This window comes from Mastigoproctus giganteus, chromosome 3 (genome assembly GCF_048544385.1).
Source record: "Mastigoproctus giganteus isolate SK-2022 chromosome 3, ASM4854438v1, whole genome shotgun sequence".
NCBI lineage: Eukaryota > Metazoa > Arthropoda > Arachnida > Uropygi > Thelyphonidae > Mastigoproctus > Mastigoproctus giganteus.
In genome coordinates this window covers 233,343,513-233,364,685 of record NC_143577.1, presented here as the reverse complement: position 1 = coordinate 233,364,685, position 21,173 = coordinate 233,343,513, and the positions used below count along the sequence as shown (strand labels likewise).

At 36.8% G+C, this 21,173-nt stretch overlaps 1 protein-coding gene across 1 annotated transcript in view; it reads left to right on the top strand.

The window, feature by feature from the left end:
• LOC150088848 (serine/threonine-protein kinase atr-like) overlaps positions 1 to 13,811 on the top strand; it is a 117,319-nt gene extending 103,508 nt beyond the window's left edge. The window contains exon 20 of the mRNA XM_090370341.1: positions 13,571 to 13,811. Coding sequence (XP_090226467.1) covers positions 13,571 to 13,811 — 241 coding nt within the window. The remainder of the gene's footprint in view (positions 1 to 13,570) is intronic.
• The last annotated feature ends 7,362 nt before the right edge of the window (positions 13,812 to 21,173 follow it).

Sequence of the window (21,173 nt, the reverse complement as noted above, 5' to 3'; positions counted from 1 at the left end):
TCAGTTATAGCTCAGACACAGCATGGTTTTGTTAAGGGGAAGTCTTGCCTGACCAACTTGATTGGATACTATGATGCAGTCACAAAAGAGCTGGATGCAGGAAATAACTTTGATATTATATACTTGGATCTTAGAAAGGCTTTTGATACTGTTGCACATGGAAGACTGCTACACAAATTGGAGCAGTGTGACATTGGAGGCAAATTACTGCTATGGATAAAGGGGTGGTTGAGGGGGAGAAGACAGAGAGTGGTAATCAATGGACACTGCTCATCGTGGACTGATGTTATTAGTGGAGTCCCTCAGGTCTCAGTGTTGGGTCCATTGTTGTTTTCTGTATTTATAAATGATATTGATGATGGTATATCAAGCTTAATGTCCAAGTTTGCAGATGATACAAAGGTTGGCAGGGTTGTCAAGGACACTACTGACACTATGCTGCTGCAACAGGATCTGGAAAGGTTGAGCAGATGGGCTGAGAGGTGGCAAATGAAGTTTAACATTGACAAATGTAAAGTACTACACATGGGAAACAGCAACCCCAGAGCAATGTATCAACTCTGTGGTACTACACTGACAGTGGTAGAGAATGAAAGGGACTTGGGGGTGATTGTGCAGGCAGATATGAAGTTCTCTGAGCAGTGCAGACGGGCTGCAAGAGTAGCTCATGGAGTATTGTCAATGATATACAGAAATTTTTCCAGCAGGGATAAGGAGGTGATTATTCCATTGTATAAGGCAATGGTCAGGCCACACCTAGAGTACTGTGTACAGGTCTGGAGGCCTCATTTCAAGAAGGAAGTAGAGCTGCTGGAACGAGTATAGAGAAGGGCAACAAGATTAGTGAATGGAACAAAGGGGTGCTCTTACGAAGAAAGGCTTAAGTTTTGCAAATTACAGTGTCTGGAGACTAGGCACCAGCGAGGTGATCTGATAGAGGTGTATAAAGCCTTGAATGGTTTAAGCATGCTCAATGCTGATGGGATTCTTTCTCTAGCTCAGAAAAATCACCTGAGAGGGCATAAATTCAAATTGAGGAAAGACAGATGTAGGATAGACGTGCGGAAATTTGCCTTTAGCCAGCGGGTGGTTGGTTGGTGGAACAGACTGCCATCCCTTGTGGTGGAGGTTGATAGCCTAAATAAGTTTAAGGCTCAGCTGGACAGGTATTTTGAACGAACAGAGGGGTGGAGTGGAAGTGGGTTTTTTTTTTTTTTTTTTTTTGGCTGATGCTGCATAAGCTTGCTTTCTTGCATCAAATGCCTCTACTAATACTAATGCTAAGAAGTGTGTGCTACGCACTGCTGCTCCTGCCCACCTGGCTATGGAGGCGCCTTAAACATAAACTAAGTAGCTAACTGATTTCATTGTTGAGAACGTAATCCCTATTTTTTACATTATGTCTGTGGGAAATAAATTCCCGCTTTACGAGTTTTCACTTTATGAGCGCGCTAGGAACAAATTAACTCGTAAAGTCGAGAACTACCTGTATACATCAGAAACATGTCATTTATTTTTTTATTGATGTATATTCCAAGATTTATATATGTATATTCCAACAAACCAAGGTCTGTGACATTGTTGAAAAAAACAAAACACTAAAAATGGAAGTGGGCAGGTCACGTTCTTCTTGATATGTGATGATAGATGGACCAAATGAATTTTGGAACCGCTTGACTCTAAACGCCCGAGAAAAACACCTAAGATGAGGTGGATCAATGAAATTGTGAAATTTGCTGGTGAACAATGGCAACAGAAAGCACAAGACCACAGTTTCTAGAAATCTGAGAAGGCCTTCATCCTGCAGTGGATTGACATTGGCTGAAGATGATGATGATTTTCCATTTAAAATGGAATAAATAGAATATTAATTTTTCATTCATTTATTTTGGTCATATTTTACAGCTTATTTTCCTGCAAGGTTGCTTTCTTAATTTTTACAATTCCCATGTTAACTCTAAGCATGTTATTGGTTCCAGTACCAGAATTAAAATTACTTATCACCATAATCTCTCTTTTTCTCTCTCTCTCTCTCTCATGTGTAGTTAGGCAATGCAAGCTGATAATTTGTTCAGCATTGCAGGTTTCTAGCTAAGAAGTGGGAGTGTTTCCTGAACATTCTAGGTAAGAATGTTCTCATTTGTAATATTGTAATTTATTATTCTTAGTAACTAGTTGTGTTTAATTGAGAATTATATGTTTTTTTGTATTACAAATGTACTTACCAGTGTGATTAGAATATCTGTATTTTCTTTTCTCCTCTTCTCTCTTCCCCTTTTGCTCTGCTCTTAGACATGAACATAAGTCTCCCCCGATGGTATTCTCCACCTTGTCGCGGTGGGGGGAGCTTGTGTGTCCCGATGACCCGGAGAGCTAAGTCGGCGGTAGCTTAGCTACTGGTAGGGCCTCCCAAGCCAGACAGGTCAAAGGGTAGGGGCCAGACTAAGAGAGATAACCCTGGCCCTCCAAGTTGGGGGTTGCTGCAACGGGCTAGCTCCTCATTCAGTGTAAAAAATACACAAATGCTAAACGACCTACAAGTGAAAATGAAAATGGACTGCACTTTTGGAAACGACTCTGCAAACGGAAAAGGACTATGATTTTGGGATGCTGGAATATTCAAGACCTTTCAACTAAAAGAAACTTTCTTTCAGATGAACTGCAAAAATTCAAGTTAGACATCGTCGTGTTATCAGAGACAAAGAAAAAGGGATGTGGAGAGGAAATAATGGGAGAATACTACCATTTTTGGAGTGGAGTTGATAAGAGTGAAAGAGCAGGAGTTTCTATTGCTGTTAAAAAGAAATTGAGACACAACATCAAAAACTGGCAATTTATTAATGAAAGAATGATCTCATTGGAACTGAAAATGTATGGGAGAGAAATATGTATTTTGGGAATATATGCCCCGACTAATGACACCACCGATACCTTGAAGGATGAATTTTGGGAGGATCTGAGAGAACTAATAGAAAAAATTCCTAAGAACAAAGAGATATTTCTAATGGGTGATTTCAATGCAAGAGTAGGAACTGAACGAAATAGCAACGTTATTGGAAGATTTGGAGAGAAAGAGAGGAATGACAACGGAGATAGACTATGCAATCTTTGTGAACAGTTCGACTTGAGAATAAACAACACATTTTTCCAACACAAGGATATCCATAAATATACTTGGTCACAGGAGACAAGACAAATTAGATCAGTTATAGATTACATTATTTCAAAACATTCAGGGACCTATGTATTGAAAGATGTCAGAGTTTATAGAGGAGCTGAATGTGGATCTGACCATTTTCTTGTTAAAACAACACTGAGGTGGAACTGGATTAATAAAATATGTGTGGACAACCAACAATGCAGGGAAGGAGAAATGCTACAAATGGATCAATTTAACATTGACCTACTCCAGGACGACAGCATTAGAAACAACTTCACCCAGAGACTGGATGCTGCAATTAACATAGAGATAAAAGGTAATACTGAAGAAATCTACGAATATTTAAAAAATACTGTTAAAAAAATAACTCATGAAATCCTAGGCAAAAAGAAAAGCCAAGGACCAAAAAAGACCTGGATTACAGATAAAGTAAGAGCTGCTGTAGAGGAAAAGAAACTTGCATATCAGAAATGGCTGGGTGACAGGAATGATGCATATAGGAACATTTATGTTGAAAAAAAGAAAATAGCCAATTGGTTGGTAGTAGAAGCGAAAAAGAGCCGACCGGGCTAGCCGAGTGGGTAAAGTACCTGCCCGGCAACCCAAAGGTCGCGGGTTCGATTCCCGCCTCGGGCTTGGATCAAAGTACTGCAAAAACCTTGGGAGGTGCAATATGACCACAGAAGCCGATGCGCCAACAACTACCAAATCAAAAAAAAAAAAAAAGAAGCGAAAAATGAAGAATGGGAAAGGAAATGTGCAACTATTAATAGCAAATTGGGCTTTAAGCAATCAGCGGAATCATGGAAGGTCCTTAAAGACTTGAGAAAACAGAATAAACACAATGCTGGTTTGCAATTAATACCGTTGAAAGACTGGACGGAGTACTACGAAGGACTTTTAAAAGAAAACCGGGAAGAGTTCAAGATGATGGAGGATTTTGGTGTAGAAGACTCGTGCTTAAAAGTTTCTGTTAGGGAAGTGGAACTCCTGCTAAAGGAAGGACGGAATGGCAAATCACCTGGACCTGGAGGAGTTTACATGGAACTTGTATGACAATACAAGTTCCATGTATTGTCAAGATATATGACAATACTTTATCAAACAGCATGCATCAGACATGTAACAACAATGTGCTTACCACAGCAAGAGGTGCCTCCATAGCCAGGTGGGCAGGAGGAGCAGTGCGTAGCACACGCTTCTTGATTAGACCGGGGTTTTAGCCCGTGACCACCAAATAGGGAGGATGCGGAAAGGTCAGGGAATGACCACCACATACTCCTGGAGCAATATGGCCTTAGTTGCTAATGCTCCTAAAAACCAAATAACAACAACCACAGCAGGAGTTCTTCGGAAAATTGTTTGTTGAAGCAAATCAGTAAATCTAATAATAAAGTGACACTTAATAAAAACCTAAGCATATGCAATTTTTGTTTGCTAATTAAATATCTTGCTGATAGTTCATAACTGTTCATATATTTCAGCTTCTTTCTGGCATGCTGTAACTTAGTGATAAATATACTTACTGATTTAACTATAGTAACATACGTTTGTACATACATAAATAAGGAGATTTAAGTGATTTGTGAGAGTAGATGCTATTAGTAATGTAAAACATTATTGTAAGTGGTGGCCAAAGCTGTTTTCCTTATGTAGCATTAAGCAAACTTAGATCTCATATTGTGGAGGCACCTTTGCCACAGGTTGCCTTGGTATTGTATACTCTAAATAAAATGCACTGCTCCAGTGGAGAAGTATGTTGCATTTTATTTAAAATGTTTTCCACTGCACAGACTTGAGTTTTAACTCTGGTTGGAATCTCGTCAGTGAGCACATAAACAGTATGAAGACCTTAGCAACCCAGTGATTTTATATTTGTGCACCCTCTTGCATCTCATATGCTGTGGATACTTCTCGTGACTGGGTTGTTAAAGTCTTCACACTGTCTACCTGCTTGCCAGTGAGACTGCAAACAAAGTCAAACCTTGAGTCTGGGCAGTCCACTGCCCAGACTCAAGGTTTGACTTTGTTTGCAGGTTAGTTTGGCCCTTGAGTCTGGGCAGTGGACTGCCCAGACTCAAGGGCCAAACTAACAAGTTAGTAAAAGTAAACTAGCTTTAGCCTGGAAGGCCTATGTAAAATTATATTAATGAAAATGGAAATAAAAATAAAAATGATGAACAATGAAAATAACAATAAAAATGATAATAAACAATGAAAATTGTAAATAGCATTCTCTCACTCGGTCATCGGTCTGCTAACAAAAAAAAAACTATGCTACTTCTTCAGGGGCTTTGAGCAGACCAATAGCCAGACTAAAAGAATGTCTCATACCTACCCGTTTCTGTTGTTCCCATTCCAGTTTTGCCTGATTTTAATTTTTAGGTGATTGTATAGAAATTAATAGAAATTAAATGAGAAAAGATAACATGCGTTAAATTTAAATTTTGTAAAAATAGTGTCAGAATCAGCAAACTGGGATAGGCGACACAAAGCCCAACGGGTATGTATCAGATTAAATGAGAATGGGTTCTTACTTCCTTCTGTGGTGGTCAGACTGAAAAGGGATCAATTCCTGCCTTCTGGTTGTTTTATGTGTTGATTAAATGGTACTGCGCAGCTGCGTTTTTCATTGACTATGGCGTGATGGTGAAATTGCTGTAGGCAATATTTCCTATGTCGATGCAAATGTTCTGATAGCCTTGAGAGGGTTTATATTTGAGTTAGTGGGGGGGGGGGGTTTGCTGTTATTTGTTGTTATTTGGTTTTTAGGAGCATTAGCAACTAAGGCCATATTGCTCCGGGGATATGCGGTGGTCATTGCCTGACCTTTCCACATCCTCTGTATTTGGTGGTCACAGGCTCGAACCCCAGTCTAATCAAGAAGCGTGTGCTACGCACTGCTGCTCCTGCCTACCTGGCTACGGAGGTGCCGGGGGGGGGGGTTGCCTCTGATGACAGAAGGAACCTATATAAATGAAATGATGTGTTTATACAAGTACAATAAGTGTTAGTATGTTTAAATACAAGAAGTATGTTAATGAAAAAGTGTGTTAATATAATTATATAGGAAATACTATACCCTGGAATGACAGGTACCTAATATGGTGGCCGACCAGGCTACCCGAGTGGGTAAAGTACCTGCCCGGCAACCCAAAGGTCGCGGGTTCGATTCCCGCCTCAGGCTTGGATCAAAGTACTGCAAAAACCTTGGGAGGTGCAATATGGCCACAGAAGCCGATGCGCCAACAACTACCAAATCAAAAAAAAAAAAAAAAAAAAAAAAAAACCTAATATGGTAAACTTTACCAAATATCATTTTTATAGTCTTCAGTAAGAACACAATATAATTGACTCTGCTAGTACCCAGCCTTGCTCGTCAGCTCCTGGGACTACAGTGATAATGATGATAATAATTATAATTAATAATTATTATAAATTTAATCAAATTATATAAGAAACTTAAAAATTCCATCATTAAAGGAAGTAAAGTGTATTAACATGGAACCGGACCTTATATTTTCATATATCATCATAACTTCTTATAACTTTATAATTTCTTATAACAATGAATAATACTACATATAGGAACAACATGCTGTATGGGTATCACAGCATAAATTGCACCCCGGGTATAGACATGACCACACAGGACCCGACATTTCCTGAAAACGGTCATATAGCATGCAATGCCGCCACACCACAAGTGAATCAATCGAAATCCAATGGACCTAAATTTTTTAATTTCTTCCTACACATTGAAGACTATATAGATAGTCTACGCCACCAGAGCCAACTAAAATTTAACAAATGTAACAGTAAACTATGCAAAACATGTCCATACATGTATAACCAGCACCAACTAACCTCCGATAATACACCATTTTTTTGCCATGCAAAAAATGTTATATACCTAATTACATGTAAAATATGCGGAATTCACTATATAGGGCAAACCAGTACAGAGTTGCACATAAGATTAAATCTTCACCGTTCACAAATAAAGAAATACGAAAATCCCACCAAAGACAGCAGCTTCAAGTGTCTGAGTTCTATTACACCAATGTAATAGAACTCAGACACTTACAAAAACACAATTTCACTAATATATCGATTGCAATCCTAGCAATAATGGAAAACACCGCCAAAAGAGAAATTATGGAAGACCTGTTTATACTACAGTATAAATCCTTCTACCCATACAGACTAAACAATAGATTCAATGGCAGAAATTTCACTTACACTAGCCCCAAACAGTGTACATATACCATCTTTCAACTAACTAAAAACTTGCACATTAATGGGATAAAAAATGGTAAAATTAAGCAAGAACAACAGCTACAACAGGAATGGGTAACAAAATCTTAACGACTTTAATAAACTTCTCACAGAATGGGATAGGGATCCCATCAATGTGAAAACCATACACGATACCCTGTTTGCTCTTAATTAAATCTCAAAATTGATTCTTATAATAGAACATATGATAATGATGAAAGTGTAGTGCATTTTAATGATTTGAATTGGTTTCTTGAAATTTGATTCTATAAAGCAGCTGATTCTACTAACAAGTGATCATGTTAACTGGTCCCTACTTATTTCACTTTATGATAGGCTTATGATTGTCTCTGACCGGATCATGTGGTCCTTCTCTTAGCAGCGTTTGTAAATGTATTTGCTGCATGTTTTGTTTTTGCATCCTTTAGTTGAAGTGATTTTTTTGTGTTGTGCTTTAATTAATATATTAGTTTTTAATCATTTTTGTAATCAATATGTGTAATTTCCATTATAAAAATCACCTTTTAGAGAGATATATAGCGAAAATTTCAACTTCCAAGGTCTTGGAACAAATTATCAAAAAACAAGTGTATTATTGGGTTCACATTACTATATTTTCACGATATGATGGTGTCTCTGGAACGGATTAATATCATAAAGCAGGGGTCCACTGTATATGTATATAGACATGCATACTGTATTATCAAATGAGAGAAAGAAAAAGGAAATATTCAATTAATATATAAATATATTATTATATATTTATATATTATATAATATATATATATTCTTGAACACTACTTTTAAGCCTATGTTTTTTTAAGCCTTTCTATTTTTATTAAATTTTCATTTGTGATAATGTTGTGGTTATTATCAAATGGCTAGCCAGTTAGTTAGGCCTTAATTACTGGTAATGCCTCCTGCCCAAAATAATTAAAAATTTTCACTGCCACTCGCAAAACAAAAATCAGTCAGGACTTTGACCTGATATAAATATATATTTATATATATTAAATATATAAAATTAATATATATATATATAAAAATTGGGATAAATATAAAAATTATGCCTAAGTACAATTATATGAAGCTATTTTCTTTACTTTTCACGTTTTACTATCTAACTCTAATTTTTCATACCTCAAGATCTATTAGAGAAATTTGAGGGAAATTGAGGTACTATTACTATACTTATCCCTATTTCCTTTCTCCTTATGTCAGCAGTAGCTTTCTTTTGCATAAATATAAAGCAAATAAAATTATGGTTGGCCCTCTATTTTCTATTATTCATTTTGAAGTTATCTGTCGGGCTAGCTGTTATCTTGCCTGTTTGCTGCTAAATTTAAATTATAACCAAATTAGCCTCTATGTTTATATTTTAATAATTGAACTTAGTTAAACAGGCAGATAGCAATCAGAAACAGACAGCTCTGTTAATTATTGGTGGGATATATTGAAAGGGGTTAGCCCTCGAAAAAGTTCCTTTCAGTGTATCTAAATATCAATAATTATATAATACAACAATGATTAACTACATAATCATTGTTGTATTATATATTTATATATTATTACTAATTGTATGTTTATTTCCAGGGTATGGCATTGTAGACCTACACAGGCTATCTTAGTCTTTATAAGTTATTTTGGCCTTATTGTCTGCTGTATACTGTTATGTTTATATACATATTCAGCATCTATATAGTACATCATCATCATCATCAGCCATTTTCAATCCACTGCAGGATGAAGGCCCCTCCAGCAACTTTCCAGTTCCTTCTGTTTTGAGCACTGGCCATCCATTTACTACCCACAAACTCATGAATTTCATCTATTCATCTCCGCCTTTGTCTTCCAGGTTTTCTTCTAGCTCCTCTTGGATACCATTCTGTTATTTTCTTAGTCCATCTGTCATCATGTCTTCGAGCTATGTGTCCTGCCCAAGACCATTTTAGTTCTTTAGTTTTGATAAGAATGTCCTTTACTTGAGTTTGTTGCCTAATCCATGTGTTTCTCTTCTTATCTAACAGGCTGATTCCCAATATGATTCGTTCCATTCTTCGCTGTGTAGTTCTCAGCTTCTCTTCCATTCTTTTGGTGAGTGCCCAAGTTTCACTTCCATAAGTCATGGTGGGGAGTATACATTGGTTCATTATTTTACGTTTCAGACAAACTGGGATATTGCTCTTCAGTATGTGACTATATTTCCTGAATGCTATCCATCCAAACTTTATTCTTCTCTTGACTTCCAGCCATTTATCATTATTACAGCTAATAACTTGTCCCAGATAAGTATATGACTCCACCTTTTCAATTACTGCTCCTTCAATCATTATTTCCCTTTCCGTGGCATACTTGTTCATCATTACTTTTGTTTTAGCCATATTCATCTTTAGTCCAAAATCCTTACTAACTGTGCATAACTGATTAAGATTTTCCTCTAATTCTTTGGGATCGTGGCTTATGACCACAATGTCATCTGCAAATCGTAAATGGTTTAGGTACTCTCCGTTCACATTGACTCCTTTCTGCGACCAGTCTAATCTTCTGAAAGCTTCCTCAAGGGCAGCAGTAAACAGCTTCGGAGATATTGTGTCTCCTTGTCGAACTCCTTTCTCGATTTTAAATTTGCTACTGTCTTTGTCTAGTCTAATAAAGGAGGTAGCACTCTCATATATTTTCTTCAAAATCATAATATATGGGGTATCTATGCCTTGTCTTTCCAGTGCCCGAAACATTGCCTTATGCTGTATGGAGTCAAATGCCTTTTCATAATCCACAAATGCCAGGCATAATGTTGTTTTATATTCATTTGCTTTCTCCATTAGCTGTGATATTACGTGAAGGTGATCCATAGTTGAGAATCCTGTCCTAAAGCCAGCTTGCTCTTTCGGTTGATTCTCATCAAGTATTCTTTCAAATCTGTTAGTAATGACCCTTGTGAACAACTTGTAGATGTGGGATAACAAGCTAATTGGTCTATAATTTCCAATTTCTGATTTATCTCCTTTCTTATGCAGCAAAACTATGATTGCATTATTCCACTGCTTAGGCGTCACACCTTTTCTAATGCACTTTGTGAAGAGCCTTGCCAGTTTTTGTGTTATGTCTCTTCCTCCCAATTTTAACAACTCTACAGTAACTTCATCTTCCCCCGGGGCTTTCCGATTCTTCATTTTCTTCAATGCATGTTCTACCTCATCAGGAAGAATATCGGGTATGTCGTATGGGTTGCTACTTTGCAATCTATCTTCCCCACTGCTGGTATCATTCTCTCGCTCCTTGTATAATTCTCTATAGTAGTCTTCTGCTATTTGAATTATGCCTTCTCTGCTGTTTATAAGTACACCATCTCTATTCTTCAGTTTCAGTATCATTTGTCTTTCTGTATTACTGCTCATGGCTGCTGATTTAAATCCTTTGTTTTCCCTTAATGCGTGTTCTACTTTTCTTGTGTTAAATCTTCTTATGTCCTCTCTGAGTCTCTTTCTAATGGCTTTGCATAACTCAGTATACTCAATTTTCTCCCTGTTAGTGTTTTTCTTGCTCTTCATTTATCATCTTCGGTTCATCATGACAAGTGTTTCTTGACTAATTTTTTCTTCTTTGGATTTCTGTTTCCCTATAGGTTTCTTGGGCTTTATCACTTTCAGAAAGTTGTAATATTCCTCATCGATATCTTGGTCCTGAGCAGTCTGCAGAAGCTCAAACTTGTTCTTAAGTTCCAGTACATACTGCTTTTTCTCCTCCTCTGTTATTTGAAAGACCTTTGTATTATTTACTCGAGTCAGTTTTTTTCCTTTCCTTTCCTACATCTATATCAAGTGTACATCTTACCATTCTGTGATCACTTCCAACATTTACCTTATTCAGGACGGTAATATCATTCACAATATATCTTCTGTTAGTGAGGATGAAGTCGATTTCATTAGTTGTTAATCCATTTGGACTCTTCCATGTCCACTTTCTGTTCACCCTTTTCTTGAAAAAAGTGTTCATTACTGACAGTCCTTGAGATTCTGCAAATTCCACAAGTCTTTCACCTCTTTTATTTCTTTCACTAATTCCAAAATTTCCTATAGTTCCTCTTTCTGCGCTGTTTTGCCTTTTTCCAACCTTAGCATTGAAGTCCCCCATAATAATAGTGTAGTGGGTTTTCTGCTCATCTAGAAGACTCAATTTCGGTGTACATTTCTTCAACCTCTTCATCATCATGGCTCGATGTTGGTGCATAAATCATTATAATCTTTAGCTTGTACCTCTTAGAAATCTTGAGTATTAGTCTATTGTACATATTATACTTTTACTATAATAACTATATATATATATATAGTAGACCCTCGATTTTCCGGGATAGATGGTAAAAAACAAATCCCGGATAATTGATTTCCCAGTTAATCCAAAAATACGGAAGTCCCCAACATATGTAAGAGATACGTTCCAGGACTTCTTACTTCGTTGAGTTTTACGTAACTCAGGAATGCCTAATAACGTATTGCTGCTATATTATTATTGACAAATCTGAATTCAGCGCGATACTTGTTAATGTTTGACCATTTCCATACATTCTTATTAGTTTAATTTTCTGATCCAAATCAATTGCCTTCCTTTTCTTGGTAGATTTACTAGTACTGCTGTCACTTAATCTCTTAGTCGGTAATATGATAACGGTCAAAATGAAATTTTCTGTAAAGAACTTCACAGGGTTAAGGTGAAAACTCACTATTATCACCCCGCACGAGCTCACATTTTACTAAAGCACATTTCTGGAGGTCACTACCATAAAACAATTTGCACTTTCAATGTTATTGGGCTTTTCTGTTTGTGTATGTAATTATAAACGGGTAGTAAACTCGATCTTATTGCGTTTGTGATGATACCGATAGCTGGAATTCTGTGGGTTTTTACGTTATTATGGTGAAGTGTGTGTTCCCTTCACTGAAATCTTCAGTCATAAAAAAAAAAACATAAATAATTGTAAGAATCTTCTCTTCTTTCCTATTTTTTTGCTTGTTACTCCGATCTCACTTGTGCAATTTGTGCGTGTCGTGATCGTCGTTATTGATTGCTTATTATTATTATTTTGTTGTTTTAAATTTTACAATCATAAAAAAAAAAATAAAAATAAATAAATAAATAGAAAAAATTGAGTGAAAACAAATTTACGTAAATCTGTAGTTGCTTAAGTCGGGGAATTACTATATCGAAAAATGTTGAGCAACCTACATAAAAAATACGGCGATAGATAAAAAAACTTAATACGATGCTTCCCTTTATTTTTTGCGATGTCGATTTTAAATCTTTTTTTTTTTACAATGTCACATACGGTTTGGTCACCAACCTTATAATGGTTCATTAGAGATTTAACAAATGCACCGTTTTCTAACTTTTGAATAATTTCAAGTCTTTGTTTAACTGAAAGCGCAACTCTTTTGTGTTTACCCATCATTTTTGCGATTTTTAAACAAAAAAAAAAAAAAAAAAAAAAAAAAAAATTTCGACATCCCTGACATAAATAACGAAAGAAAATTTGTCCATTTGTGGTGTGATGGAACACAACAATTGACGCAATGCACTAAAACAAACTAAACATTTTTCTCTCTTTTTTTTTTTTTTTTTTTGAGCAGCAGGTGTAAAGACAGCAGGGGTTGCAAGATAATAGGCACCTTCTCCCAATGATGACTTATAACGGCGGTTCTTGTCGCTTATTTACGACTTGCAAAATATCTGTTTATACCTATTCTAGTTATTACTTGAATTTTATGATTTCTGGTTGATTTTTTTTTTTTTTTAATTTGGAGTCTTGAAGTGTCCCGGTTAATCCGATCCCGGTAAATCGAGAGTCTGCCGTATATATATATATAACTAAATAATATAAACAATATATAAATAATGAATAAACAACCTTCCTTCATACCTATTTCCTGAAAATTAGTCTACAGAAGTTCAGGTCTAATTGTCAACAAATATCTTCTTTTGTCTTCTCAACGTCCAACCAATGCATGGTACTAAGTACTATAGGTTCTAATAACCCTCATGTTTTGGGGTTTTCATTAAAAAAAAAAAAAATTTCTTATATTTTAATATGATTTTTTCAACTTAATTCTTAAACATTTTTATTTTTTTTACTTTTAGTAATGGTCTCCAAGAATCAACTTGTGAAGTTCTTGTGGCAGTTGGAAATATTTTGGGGGAGTTCAGCTGTATATCATCTGGCAAAACTGTTTTAATTAGGTATAGTATTAAGTATGTGATAGATATTTCAAGGATAAGGTATTCTTACATTTTTAATAAAGCTGTGGATATAACTGCAAAATTGAGCTGCCATGCTGCCACTGAAAATGAGTGTCCCATTTGGATATATGTATATTCCTGAAAGGAGTGTCCCGTTGTTAACCAGTAGTGTTCATATAGTGGTTGCAGTAAAAACAGTTACATAGGCCTCACATAATGAGAGTTCGATTAACACATTTTTCACTTACCACTATTTGAAAAAATTATACCACTTTTCACTTTACGTGATGCATATTTCCAGTTAATGTGATCTTTTTTTATGTGATAGTTGAAAAAGATTTGAATAGCATACCAAGCTTACCGTGTGTCGGATGGGCAATAAACAAGCATTTGCCCCCTGCCCACCTCTGTGTTCCATCAGCCATCAGAAGCAGATGTGTTATTTGTTTGTCTCCTGCTAATAAAGTCACGTGCAGACTTGTATTTAAAAATTCTAATTTTTAAATGCAAAAAAAAATTAGAATTTTTAAATGAGCCAGATGAAAATGTTACCGCAAAGGAGATAACGGTAAAAGAACTAGCTGAAATTACAATCTACAGAAATTCAAGTCATTTCAAGCCATAGCTAATAAATAAATAAACAAAATAAATAAAAAATTAAAGGCTTAAGTTTTTATCATATGAATAACCTGAATACTCATTTTCTAAAACTTAACATGGATTCAGTAGTTTTATCTGATTGTTGCTTTAGCTATCTAACATCTCTGATGTTAGTTGGCTAAAGGGATTTTTATCATGCTTAATTAATATTACAATTTTCCTTGGCATGAGATGTTTATGCTAACGATAAATTTAATGTTAATGTAAAAATGCCAAATGTTATTTATTACCGAGTAAAAATTAAGTGGTTAGAGTAAAATTTTCTACTCAGATTATCTTACAACAGTTGTCAGCAAATTTTATCTGTTAATACATGCTGCATGCACTCTACATGATTTCAGAGGTGTGGTTTGTCTCCTAACCTACCTGCCAATTAAGATCAGCTGCTGAAACAAGTGCTAAAAATTGTTGGGATTGTGTAGAGAACTTAGGTGTAATCAGTGCTTGAAATGAGAAAAAATAAATGGGAAGTAGGATGGTTTGTGAAGTTTTTTGAGCCAAAGAAAAGAAATGAGATGGTTTGTAAATTTTATAAACTTGAGAAATGAGTGAGAAACCCCCATATAACATGTGCAGACACACATGCTTACCATTTTGTTACATTTTTGTATTAATCTTTATCTAATGTTTTAAGAAAAACAGTAAAGGAGGTGATTTCAAATCCACAAAAGGCTAGTAAGATTGCTTCAAGCCATTTAATCCAGTGCTGTGTAATGTCTTAGAATATTTAGCTCTTGAGAAGAAGAAGCGGGTTAGCATCCTGCTTTGCTTCAATCACTGGATGTAATTGAAAGCTTTCATTTTTGGGGAAATTGAGTAATAAAGTTACAATCAGAATTGCTGTTTTAGAAGTTCTCTTTAAGAAACAGAGAGAAGTTTTAAAATAAGAAAAATACAGATTTGTGCTCTCGAATTTTTAACAGTGACTCCAAGGTTCAGTAAAATATCTGATTGTAATATGTTGAAAAATTTCTTTTCATTTCAGAAAATTATATATTCTGTTCAGCTCATCATGCAAATACTTGATGAAGTTGAAGTAAGGAGATTTGGAAGGTGGAGAGAGATAGAGAGCGTGCACGAGCAGGGTGAGCTCATTCAGATATTCTGAAACCTATATGTACACACATCTGGCTCAATGCTATGGTGCTGTGTCCCATTCAAAAATGTCATCATCATTGGGAAACGACAGGAATTTAAAAAAAAAAAAAATTTTTTTTTTTTTTTTTTTTTTTGTTTGTTTGTTATTTGGTTTTTAGGAACATTAGCAACTAAGGCCATATTGCTCCGGGATATGCGGTGGTCATTCCCTGACCTTTCCGCATCCTCCATATTTGGTGGTGACGGGCTCGAACCCCGGTCTAATCAAGAAGCATGTGCTACGCACTGCTGCTCCTTCCCACCTGGCTACGGAGGTGCCCTATTGAAATATTTGTTCTGCAGCAGTATTGAGATACCCCACAGCTGTTGGATGTCATTACACATTAGCATTGGCATACGATGCAAGAAAGCAAGTTTATGCAGCGTCAGCCAAAAAAAAAGGAAAACATTTCCCCCCCCCCCATTTGTTCCAAATGCCTGTTCAGCTCAGCCTTAAATTTATTTAGGCTATCAACTTCCACAACAAAAGATGGAAGCCTGTTCCACCAATCAACCACACTCTGGCTAAAGGCAAACTTCCGCACATCCATTCTACAACTGTCTTTCCTCAATTTGAATCTATGCCCCCTCAGTTTCTTATTCTGAGCAAGAGGACAAATCCCATTCAGCTTGCTTAACCCATTCAAGGCCTTATACACCTCAATCAGATCACCTCGCAGGTGCCTACTTTCCAGGTGCTGCAATTTGCAGAAATTAAGCCTTTCTTGGTAAGAGCACCCCTTTGTTCCCCCTCACCATTCTTGTTGCCCTTCTTTGTACTTGTTCTAGCAACTCTACATCCTTCCTAAAATGAGGCCTCCAGACCTGTACACAGTACTCTAGGTGTGGCCTGACCTTTACCTTGTACAATGGGATAATTATCTCCCTGTCCCTTCTAGGAAAATTGACAAGACTCCATGACCTGCCCTGGCAGCCCATCTGCACACCACTCAGCAAACTTCATATTTGACTGCACAATTATCCCCAGGTCTTTTTCACTTTCCACTTCCCTGAGTGTAGTACTATACAGTTGGTACGTTTCTCTTGGGTTTTTGCTACCCATATGTGGTACTTTGCATTTGTCAATGTTAAACTTCAGTTGCCACTTCTCAGCCCATTTGCCCAACTTATCTAGGTCCAGTTGGAGTAGCATACTGTCTTTACTGTCGTTAACAATCCTGTCAACCTTTGTATCATCTGCAAACTTGGACATTAATGCTGATATACCTTCATCAATATCATTGATGAATATACAAAACAACAATGGGCCCAACACCGAACCCTGGGGAACTCCACTAATAACATTTGTCCATGAAGAGCAGTGTCCATTGATTACCTGTCTCTGTCGTCTCCCACTCAACCATCCCTTTATCCATTGTAGCAACTTACCCTTAATGCCATACCTTTCCAATTTGTACAGCAGTTTTCCATGTGCAACAGTATCACAAGCTTTCCTGAAATCCAAGTATATGATATCAAAATTATTTTTGACATTCAGTTCCTTTGTGACCACATCATAGTATCCAATCAAATTGGTCAGACAAGACCTCCCTTTAACAAACCCATGCTGTGTCAACTATTACTGCTGTCTTGTCTAGGTGATCCAGTATCACCTCTTTAACCAGTGACTCCATTACAGGTGACCCCCGCTTAACGCTGATCATTCGTTCTGGAAAAACAGAGCGCTAAGTGAATCCGCGCTAAGCGAGCGCCGATTTCCCATAAGGTAACATAAGTATTTATGAGCTGCGGTCGGTGCCATAGGATATTTCCTAATAAATAATAAACAGTAATGAAAAGATGCACAAATGTCGGTCAAAATATTTAATATTCAAATATTTGCACATATAAAATATTCTGCATTGCATACGTATAATTATTTGGTAACTACTGCGTATCAAAAGTAAATTTAAAATTCCAATTAAAATAATGAATTTAATTTAATTGATGAATTTAATCATGACAAATGTGTGGATTTTGAGTTGAACTTTGGCCCTCTTCCAAATAAACTAAAAGGGGTATTAATTTTAAATCCCCCGCAGCGTTACAACCAACAATAAAGTCAACCGATCCTTCGCCGCTTTGAAACCTGGCATGTTTTTTTCTTCTTTCAATATGGAACTTCTTTTAGGCATTCGTTTCCACAAAAGTCCTGCTTCAGCTATGTTAAAAACTTGTTGAGAAGTATAACACATAATACCCCTCTTCAACAATTTTAACAAGTTCTTTTTTTTAAAGTTTCGGCTCCTTGATCTGCACTTGCGGCTTCTCCCTGGATTTTAAATCTATTCAACCAGCCCTTACCAGTTTTAAATGGTTCCACATTTTTTTTTTTTTTTTTTTTTTTTAGGCGAGTTTTCTTCAGATCATCATATTGGCTAATCTCTTTCTCTCGCTCTCTTTTTTTAATATTTAACTTAACTGAATTCTGCATTGGAATATTATCTTCAATAAAATTAAAGTCTTTCCATTTTAATCCTAATAGCCGGCTTAGTCCTAGTTGCTTGCCGCTGCAAAAATTAATTCTTTATTTTTTTATAATTGTTCTTACAGTTAAAGTTGCAAGTCCTAAATTATGGCACACATCCGTTTGTCGTTGACGGGAATCGATTCGCTTCAAAACGTCTAATTTAATTTTCAAATTCAGTCTTTTTCTTACATTTATAGTCTTCGTACTGCGCCCAGACGTTGTTGCATTTTCATTCCTATCAGTCATTATTAGCTCTTCGAAAATGTAACTGCGTTGGTTGAATTAATTACGATACAATGTTCAAGTAAACTTTCCGTTACGCACGATGTCTAATACTCTACTGAGTGATGACTAGACTTCGGATAAATGCATATAACGCAAATATTACAAGCAATATACTTGATCATTTTTTAAAATGTTGATCTCGGAACTACGTAACAAGTCACTGTACTGAAACTAAATTAGCGTGCGAGAAAATTTCAGTGAGCGTGAGAAAATTTCTCAAGTCGGCGTGGGAAACGTTTTAATGCTGTTTTGCTATTCATTTTCAAGCTATCGACTCCATCAAATGAAACGATTTCATTAAATATGCCAAAAATGCAATCTGTAAAAGAGCGTTATAGTGATCTGTGACAGCGTTATAGTCAGATACGGATTATAATATAAGAACAGCGTTATAGCGAATCAGCGTATAGCGAACCGCGTTATAACGGGGGCCTGCTGTATTTTCCCCGGAACAGAATTTAAACTAACAGGTCTATAGATACTTGTGTCACCTTTTGAACCCCCTTTGTGAATTGGTGATAGATTTGCACATGAGGACCTCCCCTGAGTCCAAGGAATCTCTCATAATTATAGCTAAGGGTTTGCTTACTTCCTATGCTGCATCCTTTAATTTAACTGGATAGATCCCGTCCACCCCCAGGTGCCTTCCTTATGTTTAACTTCAACAATTTCTCCTTCACACTTTGCTCTCAGTTATTACAAAATCACTTAGCTCCCTGTTAGAGTTTGATAAACTTCTGGCATTCCCCTCATTGAATAACACCTCATGTATGAATGTAGATGTAAAATACTCATCCAGTTTATCAGCTACCAGAGCATGATCATCAATAGTCAACCCATCTATGTTAAGTGGTCCAATCTGATTCATCTCTTTCTTTCTAGAGTTTATATAAGTAAAGAACTCTTTGCTGTTTTTCTTTGCATTCTTTGCCAAAGATTTCTCATAATCTACCTTAGCCTGCCTAACCTTCTTTGTGACTTGATTACAGACAACCTTATATTTGCCATAGGCTTTTTTGTGTCACCCGATAATTTATATGCATCCCATACATTCTTCTTCTCTGCCACTAGCCTCATTAATTCATCTGACATCCATTTAGGCCTGAACCTTGAACAGTATTTCTTAGTTGGAATGGAAAGCCTAGTAGCCTCCAAGATTAAATCCCCAAAGGCTTCTCATTTAGAATTCAACATTGGTAACATCATCAGTTGATCCCACTGTACAGAATTTAAAAACTGTGTGAGACCCCTGTAGTCACCTTTACAAAAGCAAAAGCCTTTGCCTTTAGCCTTGATGGTAGTTACATCTTTAAGTAATTCCCATATCAGTACATTGTGATCACTGTCACCCAGTGGTTCCTTTATTTGCAAATTCTTAATGCATGAATAATCACTGCTGATAATCAGATCAAGAGTATTACTCCCTCTGTTTTCCTCTCAAACATGCTGCTGTAGAAAACAGTCATCCAATAAATCCAAAAAAGTCTTGCTAGTGTGCAAGTGACCAACCCACAAGTTCCAGTCAATATCTGGAAAGTTAAAATCCCCCATTATAAGACATTCTGATTTACTGGCCCACCCTATTTCTCTGCACAATTACTCATTATACTCATCAGCTTCATTAGGCCTATAGCACACATCAATTGGATGTACTTCCTTAGATTTTGTGTGTTTCTTAACTAACAGCATAATTCCTTCCTGTCCTGCCTATCCTTTCTGTACACACTGTACTCCTCAAATTCCAATTCTGCACTGCCTATAACTGTGTGACACGACATTTCTGATATCCCAACAGTATCTGCCTTTGATGTCTTGACTAGCACTTCAAGCTCATCAGATTTATTAACTATACTCCTAGCACTGGTGTACATGCAAGTATACATGCACTTGTTTCTACTCTTAGTTACCGTAACACAGCCCATGTATTTATTTGTTCCACTATGACTCCCAACAGTCCTTGGAAATCTCCATTGTCTTGCTTTCCATGCTGCTGCTGCTCATTCTAATAGAAGCAGTGCAAGAATAACTTTCGCCTCTTCCTGCTGTCACTGTTAACCTTTTAGTCTGTGTATCCCCCCCCCCAAGCTAGCAGTTTCCAACCCACCTAACAGTGCCTTGATAGCATCAGCAAATATTCCTGCACCATTTCTATTTAAGTGTATCCCATTCCAGTAGAAGCAGTCTCTCCTATCAACAAGCACAGACCAAGCTGAAAAAAATTCTACCCCTTGAGCCTTGCACAATCTCTCGAGGACCGAATTGATCAACAAAGCTGTCATCATATACTCTCTCCTATCGTGTCTAGGCAGAATTGCAGACACTTTCACATTCAACCCTAACTTGCGACTTTTTTTCAACATTGACCTGTACTTGTTGAGTAAATCTACAGATCTCTTACACTTAATGTCGTTAGTTCCGTGTACAACAATATCACTTTTTGTGCCCTTAAAAGATGATATCTACTCTACAACATCATCAGCTTTTGCCCCTGGCAGACATACCCTGGTCCTGTTCCACCTATCCTTGCATAGTATATTTCCTGTCTCCCTGACAATAGAGTCACCAACAATAATTAGTTCCTTTGGGACCAGCGCATTCTGCCTTGGAGATTGCCTCTGTGTTGCCTGATGCACAGGAGTCAGCTCTGCTGTTGAGCTGGGCAGCTGAGAGCTTGATGGGCCCTTCATTAATATCTTCGAGGGCATTTACCCTCTTACTTCAAGCTCTCATAGACGCCCATCAGAACGCTGAGTTGGTGCCTAATTTCTTGACACTCTAGGCATCTAGCGCACGCGCGCGCACACACACACACACACACCCTTCTTGGCTAGATCATGTCCTGTTTTAAAAAGTTCAGGAAACATTTCACATTTCACACATTTTTTGAGACTGATGCGTTGGAGAATCATCCCCTTTGTTTCTCCCCTGAGTCACAACACTCTCACTAGTCTG